Source organism: Bubalus kerabau, chromosome X, assembly GCF_029407905.1.
Source record: "Bubalus kerabau isolate K-KA32 ecotype Philippines breed swamp buffalo chromosome X, PCC_UOA_SB_1v2, whole genome shotgun sequence".
In the NCBI taxonomy this organism is placed as follows: Eukaryota; Metazoa; Chordata; class Mammalia; order Artiodactyla; family Bovidae; genus Bubalus; species Bubalus kerabau.
This window is the reverse complement of record NC_073647.1, coordinates 164,354,743-164,370,087: the sequence shown is the minus strand read 5'-3', so window position 1 is coordinate 164,370,087 and position 15,345 is coordinate 164,354,743. Positions and strand designations below refer to the sequence as shown.

Genomic DNA, 15,345 nt, shown 5'->3' with positions numbered 1-15,345 from the left:
CCCCCAATCCCTCGCAACATCAGAGTCTTTTCCAATGAGTCAACTCTTCGCATGAGCTGGCCAAAGTACTGGAGTTTCAGCTTTAGCATCATTCCTTCCAAAGAAATCCCAGGGCTGATCTCCTTCAGAATGGACTGGTTGGATCTCCTTGCAGTCCAAGGGACTGTCAACAGTCTTCTCCAACACCACAGTTCAAAAGCATCAATTCTTTGGCACTCAGCCTTCTTCACATTCCAACTCTCACATCCATACATGACTACTGGAAAAACCAAAGCCTTGACTAGACGGACCTTTGTCGGCAAAGTAATGTCTCTGCTTTTGAATGTGCTATCTAGGTTGGTCATAACTTTCCTTCCAAGGAGTAAGCGTCTTTCAATTTCATGGCTGCAGTCACCATCTGTAGTGATTTTGGAGCCCAGAAAAATAAAGTCTGACACTGTTTCCACTGTTTCCCCATCTATTTCCCATGAAGTGATGGGACCGGATGCAACAGTCTTCGTTTTCTGAATGTTGAGCTTCGTTTTCTGAATGTACACGAGATGGAAACAAGTAATATAAAAAGTGTAGGCAGCCAGGAGATTCGTATTATCATTCCTTCAGGGACAGATTTCCAGCCGAATCTAAATTAAAGGCCTGCTTTCTCACAGTCTTTTAAATGTTTGCGTGATACTCATATTTGTTACGTTGAGCTATAATGAGTGACCTTGGATGTGAGTACTGCAAAAAGGCTGTGACTTTCATGCAGAGTGAAGTCAGAAAGAGAAAAACAAATACTGTGTATTAACACTTAGGTGAAACGTAGAGAAACGGTAGGTTTCCAGTAGCTAAGTCAGGTCTGACTTTTTGCGACCCCACAGACTGCAGCCCGCCAGGCTCCGCTGTCCATGGGATTCTCCGGGCAAGAGTAGTCGAGTAGGTTGCCATTCCCTTCTCCAGGGAGAGAAATGGTATAGACGCTCTTATTTGCAAAACAGAAAGACACGCAGACCTAGAGGACAAACATATGGACACCAAAGGGGGATGTCCGGGTGGGATGAATTGAGGGACAGCGATTGATACATATGCACGGTTGATACTATGCATAAAATATAGACAACTAGAGAAGTACTGACCACACAAGAACTCTTACAAACAGATTACAGGTCGCTGAGATGAGATGGCTGGATGGCATCATGGACTCGACGGACATGAGTTTGACCAAGCTCCGGGAGTTGGTGATGGACAGGGAGGCCTGGCGTGCTGCAGTCCATGACGAAGCACAGAGTCGGACACGACTGAGCGACTGAACTGAACTGAACACTCAAGGCTCAGAGGACGGTTGGCATTCTTCAGCAATAAAGGATTTTTTTTAATGAAGGTCCGTACCCTGTTATTTTAGGCACAATGCTATTTATTGCACATCTAAGAAATTACAGGCTAGAGTAAGCATCCCTTTCAGATGTAGTAGAAAGAAAAGCCAACTTGTGCGCCTCGCTTTCATGCGATATGTGCTTTATGGCTGCGGTCTGGAACCAAAACGCACAGCCTCTCCCAGGTCTGCCTGTGTTGGTCGCTGCAGATTTTTGCCATGAGGGAGGCTGAGCTGCAGACCAGGAGGTGGGAAGCGACGTTGCCTGGGGCAAGCGGTGACAGGTCGCCTCGCCTCCCCGACTCACCTGCTCTGGAGGTCGTCCAGGTTCAGCTCCCCCACGTAGTGCGTGGCCGAGGACACGGTCACCACCCGGGCGCTGCGGCCAGGGGCGCCCGACTCCCGCAGGGCGTCCAGGAGGAGGTTGGTCAGTAGGAAGTGCCCCAGATAGTTGACGCCGAAGTGCTCCTCAAAGCCGTCCTCCGTGGTCCTCTGGGGCACCATCATCACGCCGGCTGGGGACAAAGGGGGCCTCAGGACAGTCAGAAAGGAGTGGGGGTGGTGTGGGGAGAGATGAGATTCTACGCTGCCCCCTAGACAATGGGGAAGCCACCAAGCTCCAGGACAGTGACTCTGGTCCTAACTGCCAGCACCCCCTCCTGCCTCAGTGTCCAGCCCTGTCCACGGCAAATAGATGAGGGGAAAGTGGAAGCAGTGACAGACTTTTTTTCCTTGGGCTCCAAAATCACCAAGGACGGTGACTGCAGCCACAAAACTGAAAGACGCTTGCTCCTTGGAAGGAAAGTTATGGGCAACCTAGACGGCATTTTGAAAAGCAGAGACATCGCTATGCAGGCAAAGGTCCATGAAGTCAAAGCTATGGTTTTTCCAGTAGTCATGTATGGATGTGAGGGTTGGACCATAAAGAAAGCTGAGCGCCGAAGAATTGATGCTTTTGAACTGTGGTGTTGGAGAAGACTCTTGGGAGTCCCTTGGACTGCAAGGAGATCCAACCGGTCCATCCTAAAGGAGATCAGTCCTGAAGATTCATTGGAAGGACTGAAGCTGAAGCTCCAATACTGTGGCCACCTCATGTGCAGAGCTGACTCATTGGAAAAGACCCTGATGCTGGGAAAGATTGAAGGCGAGAGGAGAAGGGGACGACGGAGGATGAGATGGTTGGATGGCATGGCCGACTCAATGGACATGGGTTTGAGTGAACTCTGGGAGCTGGTGATGGACAAGGAGGCCTGGCGTGCTGCGGTTCATGGGGTCGCAGAGTCGGATGGAACACAGCCACTGAACAACGGCAATAAAATTCACAATCAATGCAACGCACTTGGGTCTTCCCGAAACCATCACCACCCCCTCTGCCTTCAGTCTCCGGAAAATTGGCTTCTGTGAAATTTGTCCCTGGTGCCAAACAGGTTGGGGACCACTCATACAGCACCTAAAATCACATGAACAAAATATTGGGTTTCCAAAGAGACTGCTTAGGTTTCCTGTAAGATCTTCCAGAAAATCTCAAAAGAATGTTTTGGCCAACCCAACAGATTGGGAGTTTGGGGCTGACATACACGCACAGCTATATTTAAAATAAAATGTGCTTTAACCTGTGCTGAGTTGCTCAGTCACCTCTGACTATTTCTCGGCAGCCCACCAGGCTCCTCTGTCCATGGGATTTCTCCAGGCAAGAGTACGGGAGTGGGTTGCCATTCCCTTCTCCAGGGGAATGTTTCCACCCAAGGGATTGAACCTGCATCTCCTGCATTGGCAGGCAGAATCTTCGCCACCTGAAGGTGACAAGTGAAAGTGAACGTCGATCAGTCGTCTCTGACTTTACGACCCCATGGACTATACAGTCAGTGGGATTCTCCAGGCCACAATACTGGAGTGGGGAGCCTTTCCCTTCTCCAGGGGACCTTCCCAACCCAGGGATCAAACCCAGGCCTCCTGCATTGCAGGCGGATTCTTTACCAGCTGAGCCACAAGGGGAGCCCTGAGAAGCCCCTTAAAATAAAATGCCTTTTAAATATTAAAAAAAAAAAGTCAAGGGGCTTGGCAAAGTTCACACCAGTAAATTACAGACTTAGAACCAACGTCCGTTATTTTAAGACTACATCCACTGATCCTCTTTCTTCCCAAGACCTCTATGTAAACAAAACAGGTTTCCTCCACTAGAGACATTTTCTGCACAGTGCTCAGGTATCTAAACGTGTGTGGTTCTGAAATGAGAAACTTTGCTATGAGTTTCACATATCAACAGAGTTTGCTGTTACTATATGATGTTAAGCTCAAAGATGTTTTAAAATGTTGTCCTGCATTAAACTGTAGTCTATAAAAAGTAACATATATACAATAGAATGTCTAATGAATGTGTGTTCAGTCATGTCCAAGTCTTTGCAACCCCATGGACTACAGCCCCACCAGGCTCCTCTGTCCATGGGATTCTCCAGGCAAGAGTACGGGAGTGGGTTGTCATGCCCTCCTCCAGGGGATCTTCCAGACTGAGGGATCGACCGGGGTCTCCTGCATCAAAGGCAGATTCATAATCCAGCGAGCCACCTGGAAAGCCCACCATGGAATATTCTAAGGCACTTCAGTCGTGTCCGACTCTGTGCGACCCCATAGACGGCAGCCCGCCAGGCTCCCCCGTCCCTGGGATTCTGCAGGCAAGAACACTGGAGTGGGTTGCCATTTCCTTCTCCAATGCATGAAAAGTGCAAAGTGAAAGTGAACTTGCTCAGTCGTGTCCAACTCTATGCGACCCCATAGACAGCAGCCTACCAGGCTCCTCTGTCTGGAGTGGGTTTACTCAGCCATAAAAAGGAATAAAATTGTGTCAGTTGCAGAGATGTGGATGGACCTAGAGTCTGTCATACAAAGCGAAGTAAGTCACGAAAACAAGTACCCTACATTCACGCATGTATGCGAAATCTAGAAAAACGGTTCAGAGGAACCTAATTTCAGAGCAGTAATAGAGATGCATACGCAGAGAACAGTTTGGGGGACGCTTGGGGAAGGAGAGGGTGGGAAGAATAGAAGAGAAAAGGGCCGGCGTAAAGGACTGATATACACATGACCATGTGTGAAGCAGACAGCTAGTGGGAAGCTCTGTATAGCCCAGGGAGCTCAGCTCAGGGCTCTGTGATGACCTAGAGGGGTGGGTGGGGGCTGGGAGGGAGGCTCACGAGGGAGGGGATATATGTAAGGGGATATATGTGTACGTCTAGCTCATTTGGGCTTCCCTGGGGGCTCAGCTGGTAAAAAATCTGCCTGCAATGCAGGAGACCTGGGTTCCATCCCTGGTTTGGAAAGATGCGCCTAGAGAAGGGAAAGTCTACCCACTCCAGTATCCTTGCCTGGAGAATCCCATGGACAGAGGAGCCTGGCGGGCTGCAGTCCACGGGGTCGCAAAGAGTCGGACACGACTGAGTGACTGAACCCAGCACACGGCTGGTTCGCTTCATTGTACGGCAGAAACAAAGACAACGTTGGAAAATCAATTATAGCCCAACAAAAAAATTTTTAAGAATACACCAAACTCGCAGTGGATATCTGTTTTACATGTGATGAGGAGTAAGGTGTATGATAAGAACGTTTCTGAAGAGTGTGTCGGGGATGCCCTTCAGAAGCTGTCTGGAAGAATCCAGGCAGAGGTGAGGCATCTTGGAGACAATGTGGACAGTTCCCTGGAGATAAGTTCCCTTGATGTCGAAGGTGGACGGGATGAAGCTGCGTTCAATAAGCTGTGTGCGTGCCCGCAGCAGGGAGGGTGCTCAGCGTATGACAGACTCGTACATTCCGGGGGCACGCGGCTCATGTGAGGCTGGTCGGGAAAGGACCCAGGGCTCCGGGCAGAGGGACAGCCAGCCTGCTCACTGTGGACACGCGTTCCCTCGGGAGACAGAGTCTACAGCACATTTCCTGAGTCGCGGTGGCCTCCCGAACTCTGCCGTCTTGAGTGGAACTTGGCGGTGGTGATAAGGTCGTAGAGCGTCCGAGGGCATGCTCAGAAAAGACCCCATCTTTCAGAATTCTGTCTCTCGGGGCAGAGCTAGCCTCCCGAGAGAAGGCTGGCACTCCTAAGACCTCTGTTCTGGCGCAGAGACCGCACGTGGGGATCTCGTCAACCAGCCCAGCGGAGGCCAGGAGCCAGGCAGGACTAACTTCATGCCTGGAGAAGACTCTTGAGAGTCCCTTGGACTGCAAAGAGAGCATACCAGTCCATCCTAAAGGAAATCAACCCTGAGTATTCAGTGGGAGGACTGATGCTTAAGCTGAAGCTCCAATACTTTGGCTACCTGATGCAAAGAACTGAGTCATTTGAAAAGACCCTGATGCTGGGAAAGATTGAAGGCAGGAGGAGAAGGGGCTGACAGAGGATGAGACGGTTGGATGGCATCACCAGCTCGATGGACATGAGTTTGAGCAAGCTCCAGAAGTTGATGATGGACAGGGAGGCCTGGTGTGCTGCAGTCCATGGGGTTGAAAAGAGTCGGACACGACTGAGTGACTGAACAATGGCAACAACTTCATACCACAGGAGAAAGCCACTCTGGACATGAGACCCTTGTGGAACATTCAGATAACAGCAGCTCCAGGTGCAACCCCATGGGAGGACCAGAGGGACAGTGGTCCAAAATGCAGGCAAAGGCCTGTGCTTATTTCAATATATCTGTATGCTTGCTTGCTCACTCGTGTCCAATTCTCTGAGGCCCCATGGACTGTAGCCCACCAAGTTCTTTTTGTCCATGGGATTTTCCAGCCACGAATACCGGAGCAGGCTGCTAGCAGCGTTAATTACAACAGGCAAGACGTGGAAATAACCTGTGTCCACTGACAGTGAATGGATATGGAAGATGTGGGGGGGGGTTGTGTGTGTGTGTGTGTGTGTGTGTGTGTATTCCCTCATTCCTTTTTTATGAATGAGTGATATTCCATTTGACTGAGTAATATTCCATATATTCCATGGGCTTCCCTGGTGGCTCAGCTGGTACAGAATCCACCTGCAATGTGGGAGACCATATGTATACATTTATACACATACATATATATATATATATATAATAGAATATTACTCAGCCACGAAAAAGAATGAAATAACGCCATTTGCAGCAACATGGCTGGACCCCAGAGATGATCATACCAAGCTAAGTAAGCTATAAACAGAAAGACGAATACCACGTTGTTTCACTTATATGTCAAATCTAAAATCTCCATCTCTAATCCAGCATTCCCACGCCTGGGCATATATCTAGAGAAAATCATTTCAAAAGACACATGCACCCCAATGCTCACTGCAGACAAGACAGGGAAGCAACCTCAGTGTCTATCGACAGATGAATGGATATAGAAGATGTGGACATAGATACAACAGGATATTGAGTGAGTGAGTGAAAGTCGCTCAGTCGTGTCCGACTCTCTGCGACCCCATGGGCTATGCAGTCCATGAGATTCTCCAGGCCAGAATAATCGAGTGGGCCCTTTCCCTTCTCCAGGGGATCTTCCCAACACAGGGATGGAACCCTGGTCTACAACATTGCAGGTGGATTCTTTACCAGCTGAGCCACCAGGGAAGCCCATTACTCGGAATATTACTCAGTCAAATGGAATATCACTCAGTCACAAAAAAGGAATGAAATAATCCCATATGCTGCAACACAGATGGACTTGAAGGTATTATGCTACCAGAAATAAGTCAGAGAAAGATAAAATACTGCATCATATCACTTACATGTGGAATCTTAAAAATACCACAAAGTAGTGAATATAACCAAAAAGAAACAGACTCAGACGTACAAGGAGCAAACTGGTGGTGACCGCCAGAAGAGAAGGAAGGGGTGGGGGCAAGAAGCGGGGAGAGGGTTAAGAGGTACAAACCAGTATGTATTAGTATAAAATTCCCTCATAGCTCAGCTGGTAAAGAACCCGCCTGCAATGCAAGAGACCCCAGTTCGATTCCTGGGTTGGGAAAATCCACTGGAGAAGGGATAGGCTACCCACTCCAGTATTCTTGGGCTTCCCTGGTGGCTCAGCTGGTAAAGAACCCGCCTGCAATGCAGGAGACCCCAGTTCAATTCCTGGGTCGGGAAAATCCGCTGGAGAAGGGATAGGCTACCCACCCCAGTATTATTGGGCTTCCCTGGTGGCTCAGCTGGTAAAGAATTCGCCTGCAAAGCAAGAGACCTGGATTCAACCACTGGGTTAGGAAGATCTCCCTGGAGAAGGGAAAGGCTACCCACTCCAGTCTTCTGGCCGGGAGAATTCCATGGACTATATGGTCCATGGGGTCGCAGAGAGTCAGACACAGCTGAGCGACTTTCACTTCATTTCACATTAGTATAAAATAAAGTACAAGGATATATTTCACAGCACAGGGAACACAGCCAACATTTTATAATAACTATCCATGGACTATAAGTTTACCAATTGTGAATCACTACCCTCTACGTTGCGGCTCAGCTGGTAAAGAGTCGGCCTGCAATGCAGGACACCCGCGTACAATCCCTGGGTCAGGAAGATCCCCTGGAGGAGGAAATGGCAACCCACCCCAGTGTTCCTGCCTGGGGAATCCTACGGACAGAGGAGCCTGGCAGGCTACAGTCCATGGGGTCAGAAAGAGTCAGAAACAGTTGAGGGACCAACAGTTTCACTTTCATACTGTACACCTGCAACATACAACATTGTACACCCATTGTACTTCATAAAAGATGATTATTAACAAGGAAGCAGGTATTTATGAACCCGCTGGGCTGTGCTGTGCTTAGTCACTCATTCGTGTCTGACTCTTTGTGACCCCGTGGACTGCAGCCCGCCAGGCTCCTCTGTCCACGGGATTCTCCAGGCAAGAATTCTGGAGTGGGTTGCCATTTCCTCCTCCAGGGGATCTTCCCGACCCAGGGATCGAACCTGCATCTCCTGCTTGGCAGGTGGATTCTTGCCCACGGAGCCACCAGGGAAGCCCTTTGCTGTATCAGCATCCATTGGAAAGCACGCCACCTCGTGGAACAGGGGCGCTGGAAGGGGACACAGGGGTCGGCAGGAATTGCGGGTTGAATTTGAAGGTGTCTCCAGCGCTTCAGCCTGTGGAGCTGAGGACAAGGTTATAAAAAAGCTGGTGCTGCTTCTCACACCCTCAAGATGCTCTTGGGGGACTTCCATCGTGGTCCAGTGGTTAGGAATCCGCGCTTGCAATGCAGGGGGTCTGGGTTCCATCCCTGTTGACGAAGCTGAGGGGAAAATGGTCTTTGATTTCTTGGATACTGGCAGCAGAGAAACCACCCAGGAGAGTGTGGACAGCCAGACCTCGGCCCAGCTGATGGGCTCTGGAGCTAACGCTACTGGACAGACCCACTGGACTCATCCGTGTTCTTTTTTTTTTTGGCTGGGGCACTTGCGGTCAGGTACACGGTGATCTGAGCGGAAGGACACCCCCCTGAGCCATCTCCTTAAGGCTGGACCTATTCACTCAGTCCGTTCGGATTATGTGTTTCCCAGCGATCACGGACGAGACAGGTCCCGTGCAGCCCGAGGGCCGTGCCAGCTTGGATGGCCTCCGCACACAAACTCTGCTGACAGATTCGAGCAGAAACTCTCTGACTCCAGTCGACAGCGAGGAGGCTCCGGGCACAGGGGGAGTTCAAGGTGACCTGGGAAATCTTCAAGGGTCATCTGAGCAAGCCCTGGGCAAGAGCATTGAGGGCAGAAATATATTTTTACAGCGGTGGCCCGGGCATCGCTGGCGTGCCTACAGCCCCACACCCCACCGTGTTCCAGACGTGTCGGATCATCTGGGGATTCATCCACCGGGGGAGCCAGCTGCAGACGGCAGCACCCTGGATGCTGGGCTCAAAACTCCCAGGGTCCCCACTCATGACTAAAGCCATGATTAACTGAGCTGCCGTCTGGCTTTCCAGGTGGTTCAGTAGTTAGGAACCCGCCTGCAAATGCAGCAGACATAAAAGACGTGGATTTTATGCCTGGATCAGGAAGATCCCCTGGAGAAGGAAATGGCAACCCACTCCAGTATTCCTGCCTGGAGAATCCCATGGACAGAGGAGCCTGGCGGGCTACAGTCCGTGGGGTCACACAGAGTCGGACACGACTGAGCGACTTCACACACACACACACACACACACACACATATACACACACAAACGCTATAAATGGAGAGAAAGCGTTTGACTGGAGTCAGGACCAGGGGGGTGACCGTGACCCCAGATCCTCATCACACAAGCAGGACCCAGGGGGTGGGGGGCTGAGTGACCCCAGGGTTGGGGGGTAGTGGACACACGGTCTTACTGTGGACCAGGGAAAATGTAGACGTTCAAAGAGCAAATGACGGTGATCAGAATCTACCTTAAGTCAATGGGGAAAACATTAACGAGAGCGCCGTGTGGATGGGTCCACAGCTCAGTGCATCCACCGTGCTCCCCATAACATCATCTGCCTGTCACCACGGAGGGAAGACCACCGTGCCTGCCCCATGCCCCAGGAGCAGGGCAGACATGCTTCTCCAACCAGCAGCTATTCTTGGCTGGAAGCACCTCCCAGCCTCTGATGTATGTACACCCAGGATGCCTGGGGTCAGCGGGATAGGAAACACCCAGCTCTGTGCACAGCTTTTGCATTGCACAATTTATATGAGCCGAGACGTGGATGCAACCTAAATGTTGCAGAAAAATGGATAAAGAAGGTGTGGTACATATATACAGTGGAATATTACTCGGCCATGAAAAAGAATGACATATGCTTTTTGCAGCAACACGGACGGACCTAGAGATTATCGTATTAAGTGAAGTAAGTCAGACAGAGGAAGACAAATATCATGTGGTATCAGTTATACATGGAATCTAAAAACATGGTCAAATGAACCTATTTACAAAACAAAGTCACAGATGTAGAGAACAAGACCATGATTACCAAAGCTGAAAGATCCAACCAGTCCATCCTAAAAGAAATCAGTCCTGAATATTCGTTGGAAGGACTGATGCTGAAGCTCCAATCCTTTGGCCACCTGATGAGAAGAGCTGACTCACTGGAAAAGACCCTGATGCTGGGAAAGATTGAAGGCAGGAGGAGGGGACGACAGAGGATGAGATGGTTGGATGGCATCACCGACTCAATGGATAGGAGTTTGAGCAAACTCTGGGAGGTGGTGAAGGACAGGGAAGCCTGACGTGCTGCAGTCCATGGGGTCACACAGAGTCGGACACGACTGAGCGACTGAACAACGACAACATTTGGGAACTTGCTCCCCAAGAATTGGACCCCAGTCCCCGCTTTCCTGACTGCTCTGGACACCAAGGTCCCCCGGGGCCAGTGCCTGGAAGGCCAGCTCTAACGGTCCTTGGTCCGCGAGCTGATTTACGCTATGAGTTCCTAAACTAATGAAAATCTACAGTGAAAACTGGGTTACTGTGTATCTGGCCAGGCAAGCCATCGCTGTTCTTTCTCAGGGTTATCACTGACACATTTATTTGGCGGGGGGAACACATATTTTTTACTAATGCTTGATGTTGGGAGATTCATCTGGGAGAGTGATGGGACGTATTTCTACAAGGACAAACCATAAATTCTGAGCGGTGAGCACAAACCTGTCCATGTTCTGCCATGAGGATGGGAAATGAGATCCATCAAATTTGGATGGGAATAAATGATAAATATTGACCAGCTCTGCAGGACACCCACTATTAATCATTCTCGGGGTGGACAAAGCCCCAGCCTCGATCACAAGTTCCCCTACCGGCGGAGCAAGGCAGTCTCCTTCCATTTGCGTCATGCTAATGGATGCACAGATATTCCCCAACTGGATTGCCGAACACCTGCAAAATCCTGATTGCTCTCTTTAATAATAAATTTTAGGGACTTTCCTGGCACTGTGGGCTTCCCTGGTGGCTCAGTTTGTAAAGAATCTGCCTGCAATGCAGGAGACCTGGGTTCCATCCCTGGGTTGAAAAGATTCCACTGGAGAAGGGAAAGGCTACCCACTCCAGTATTCTTGGGCTTCTCTAGTAGCTCAGCTGGTAAAAAATCCGCCTGCAACGCGAGAGACCCGAGTTTGATCCCTGGGTCGGGAAGATTCCCCTGGAGAAGGGAAAGGTTACCCACTCCAGTATTTTGGCCTGGAGAATTCCACGGACTGTATAGTCCATGCGAGTCACAAAGAGTCGGACATGACTGAACGACTTTCACTCACCACTTTCATGGACATAATTTACAGCTTCAGAACATAACTGCTTTCTTTAGAACATGAGACTTTCCTCTGACAGATACTGCAGAAGCAATAATGTAACAAATTCAAGAAAGACTAGAAAAGTGATCTCCATCAAGAATGCTAATAAAAAAAATAATAATAAATGTTAAACATGCAAAGCTAGCGAGGACCACCAGCTAGCCATGACCCTCGGACAGCTTTCCCGTGGGACGCAGCTGGGGGTGTTCTCCATGAGACCTGATGCCTGGGGTGGTTTAACAGGAGTTGGTCCTACAAACACAAGCTCCACCCACCTTTTTTAAAATTTCATTTATTTATTTTTTGCTGCACAGGGTTTCTGCTGCTACTTGGCTCTCTCTCGCGACAGTGAGTGGGGGTTACTCTCTAGCTGCAGTGCTGAGGCTTATCATTGCGGATCACAGGCTCTAGGGCGTCAGGGCTTCAGTACTGGTAACACACGGGCTTAGTGGCTCCAGGGCGTGTCAAATTTTTCCCAGACCAGGGATCAAACCTGTGTGCTCAGCACTGGGTTCAGGGTGAGGGGGATCGTTAACCACTGGACCACCAGGGGAGTCTGAATCCAACCCCTTTGAACCAATCGCCTTGTGAGGAGGAGTTGCTATCCCAGAGGAGGGTCCCGGGCAAATAGCTTTGGTTAACTCAGCAGATGCTATTAAACAGCATCAGTACCATGGACAGGGCCTTGGTCCCAGAACTCAGGAAATGGGTTTGCAGGTGCTGACTCAGAATATTCCCAGTATCGTTCCCTTTAGAGTTGTGGTTTGACCTAAATGTCCATCGGCAGAGGAACAGATACATGACATGGGGTACATATGTGCATTGGAGTATTACTCAGCCGTGAAAAGGGATGAAAGAAAGCCATTGGTAGTAACAAGCATGAACCTCCAGATCGTCATACTGGGTGAAGTTAGTCAGACAGAGAAGGAGAAACAGCATATGATATCCCTTATATGCAGAGTCTAAAGAGAAATGATACAATTGAACTTAGTCATGAAGCAGAAACAGACTCACAGGTATAGAGGAGGAGGAAATGGCAACACACTCCAGGGTTCTTGCCTGGAGAATTCCCCGGACAGAGGAGCCTGGTGGGCTGCAGTCCATGGGTCCACAAATAGTCACACACGATTGACCAGCTAACACACACACACACACACACACACACACACACACACAGGCTTAAAGAAAAAATTTATGGTTACTGGGAGGAAGGATATGCGAAAAGGATAGTTAGGAAGTTTGGGATGGGCATGCACATACCGCTATACTTAAAAGGGAAAGAGGGAACACTTCCAAACTCATTCTATGAGGCCACCATCACGCTGATACCAAAACCAGACAAAGACCTCACAAAAAAAGAAAATTACAGGCCAGTGTCACTGATGAACTGCAATCCAAAATTCCTCCACAAAATTGTAGTGAACAGAATCCAAGAACACGTTAAAAGGATCATACACCATCACCACAATCCTAGGGGAGAAAGGAAGGAAGGTAGCGGAAGACAGCGAAGCCTGGCATGCTGCAGTCCACAGGGTCACAAAGAGTCAGACTTGACTGTCCATGGGATTCTCCAGGCAACAACACTGGAGTGGGTTGCCATTTCCTCCTCCAGGGGATCTTCCCAACCCAGGGACCGAACCCACGTCTCCTGCACTGCACACAGATTCTTTACCGTCTGAGCCACCAGGGAAGCCCTGAGCACACTTTACATCATTTTAAAGCAACACCCTAAAATTGATTATCCTGATAGCGAAGGCCAAACGCATCAGTGGAACACAGCTTTGGCAATAAACTGAAACTATATTTCCATGGTAATCCCGCTTTCCCCAGGGACTGCCAGAGCTCCTGTCTGTGCCTGAATTAACCTCTGAAGTTCACCAGACCTCACCATTATTTTTCCAATTTATTGTTTCAGTTCAGTTCAGTTGCTCAGTCGTTCCTGATTCTTTGCGACCCCATGGACTTCAACACACCAGGCTTCCCTGTCTGTCACCAACTCCTGGAGCTTGCTCAAACTCACGTCCATTGAGTCGGTGATGCCATCCAACCATCTCATCCTCTGTCGCCCGCTTGTCCTCCCGCCTTCAATCTCTCCCAGCATCAGGGTCTTTTCCAATGAGTCCATTCTTCCCATTAGGTGGCCAAAGCATTGGAGCTTCAGCTTCAGCATCAGTCCTTCCAATGAATATTCAGGACTGATTTCCTTTAGGATGGACTGGTTGGATCTCCTTGCAGTCCAAGGGACTCTCAAGAGTCTTCTCCAACACCACAGTTCAAAAGCATCAATTCTCCTGAGCTCAGCTTTCTTTACAGTCCAACTCTCACATCCATACATGACCACTGGAGAAACCATAGCTTCAAGTAGACGGACCTTTGTTGGCAAAAACATTTATCGTTTACTTGGAGGAAAATTACTTTACGATGCTGCTTTTTTTTCTGTAAACACCGTGAATCAGCCATAAATATACATTCAGCCCTCCTGAGCCTCCCTCCACCCCACGCCATTCCACCCTCTCGATCATCAGCCTCTTATTCAGAGTGAAGAATTGGGGACGTATCACTCAGTCACGAAAAGGAATGAAACTGACTCAGCTGTAGGGATGTGGATGAACCTAGAGTCTGTTACACAGAGTAAAGGAAGTCTGAAGGAGTGAAATAAACATCATATATGAACACATATATATGGGCTCTATAAAAACGGTACTGATGAACCTATTTGTAGGGAAGACACAGAGGTGCAGACGCGAAGAACAGCCTTGCATCACTCACCATTATTCACCAGGACGTGGAGGGGCAGTTTCTTCATTTTGAACGTCTGGACGAACTGCCGGATAGACCTCATGGACGCCAGGTCGCAATACAGAAACTCCACTGGAGGAAGACAAAGAAGGTAGGTCACCTTTAAATTCACCACACACGCTACAATCCATCAGCGTTCACTCGGAAGGGACATGTTAGGATACTCTGGAGTACAGACAGAGGAAGCTGTGTGTGCCATGTCACCCAGCCCCTGAGAACAAGGGAGGGCACGTTTTCAACGCTTTCCCTAAAAAACCCTAACAAAGGGAGCCTGCATAAGGGGTGGGCGTAGTCCAGGATGAGTTACTCAGCACGGTCACCATCCTGCGAATAGTGGGTGAGCCCTCCGCTGGAATACACCCTGGGAAGGTGAGGATGCATTTGAAAAGTCGAAGTGTTAGCCGCTCAGTCCTGTCCTGCTCTACGCGACCCCGTGGACTGTAGCTCACCAGGCTTCCTGTCTCCATGGGGATGTTCCAGGAGACCCCGGTTTGATCCCTGAGTCTGGAAGACCCCCTGGAGAAGGGCATGGCAACCCACTCCAGTATTCTTGCCTGGAGAATCCCCACGGACAGAGGAAGCCTGGTGAGCTACAGTCCACATGGTCGCAAAGAGCAGGACCCATCTCCTGCATTTCAGGCAGACTCTTTACTGTATGCATTTAGAAATTTAAAAAACATAAATAAAAATCAATAATTGCTGTATGTCGGCTGAGCCCAGGGGTTTAAAAAAAAAAAAAGGCAATATTAGGCACTTACCTTTTGCATGTTTCCTTTTTTAACATTTTTTAAAAATGTGGGCCATCTTTTAAAGTCTTTATGACCTTGTTACAATACCGTTTCTGGTTTATGCTTTGGCTTTTTGGCCAAGAGGCACGTGGGATCTTACCTCCCCAACCAGGGATGAAACCCCTACCCCTTGCCTTGTAAAGCAGAAGTCCCTTGCATGTTTCTTAAATGCA

The 15,345-nt window shown here is 49.3% G+C and overlaps 1 protein-coding gene across 4 annotated transcripts in view; it reads right to left on the bottom strand.

The window, feature by feature from the left end:
* DHRSX (dehydrogenase/reductase X-linked) overlaps positions 1 to 15,345 on the bottom strand; it is a 149,024-nt gene that overhangs the window by 31,227 nt on the left and 102,452 nt on the right. For all 4 annotated transcript variants that reach the window (XM_055563114.1, XM_055563115.1, XM_055563113.1 and 1 more), the window contains exons 4-5: positions 14,355 to 14,456; positions 1,656 to 1,863 (exon numbers count right to left, since the gene is read on the bottom strand). In XM_055563114.1, the coding sequence (XP_055419089.1) occupies positions 1,656 to 1,863; positions 14,355 to 14,456 (310 nt within the window). The remainder of the gene's footprint in view (positions 1 to 1,655; positions 1,864 to 14,354; positions 14,457 to 15,345) is intronic.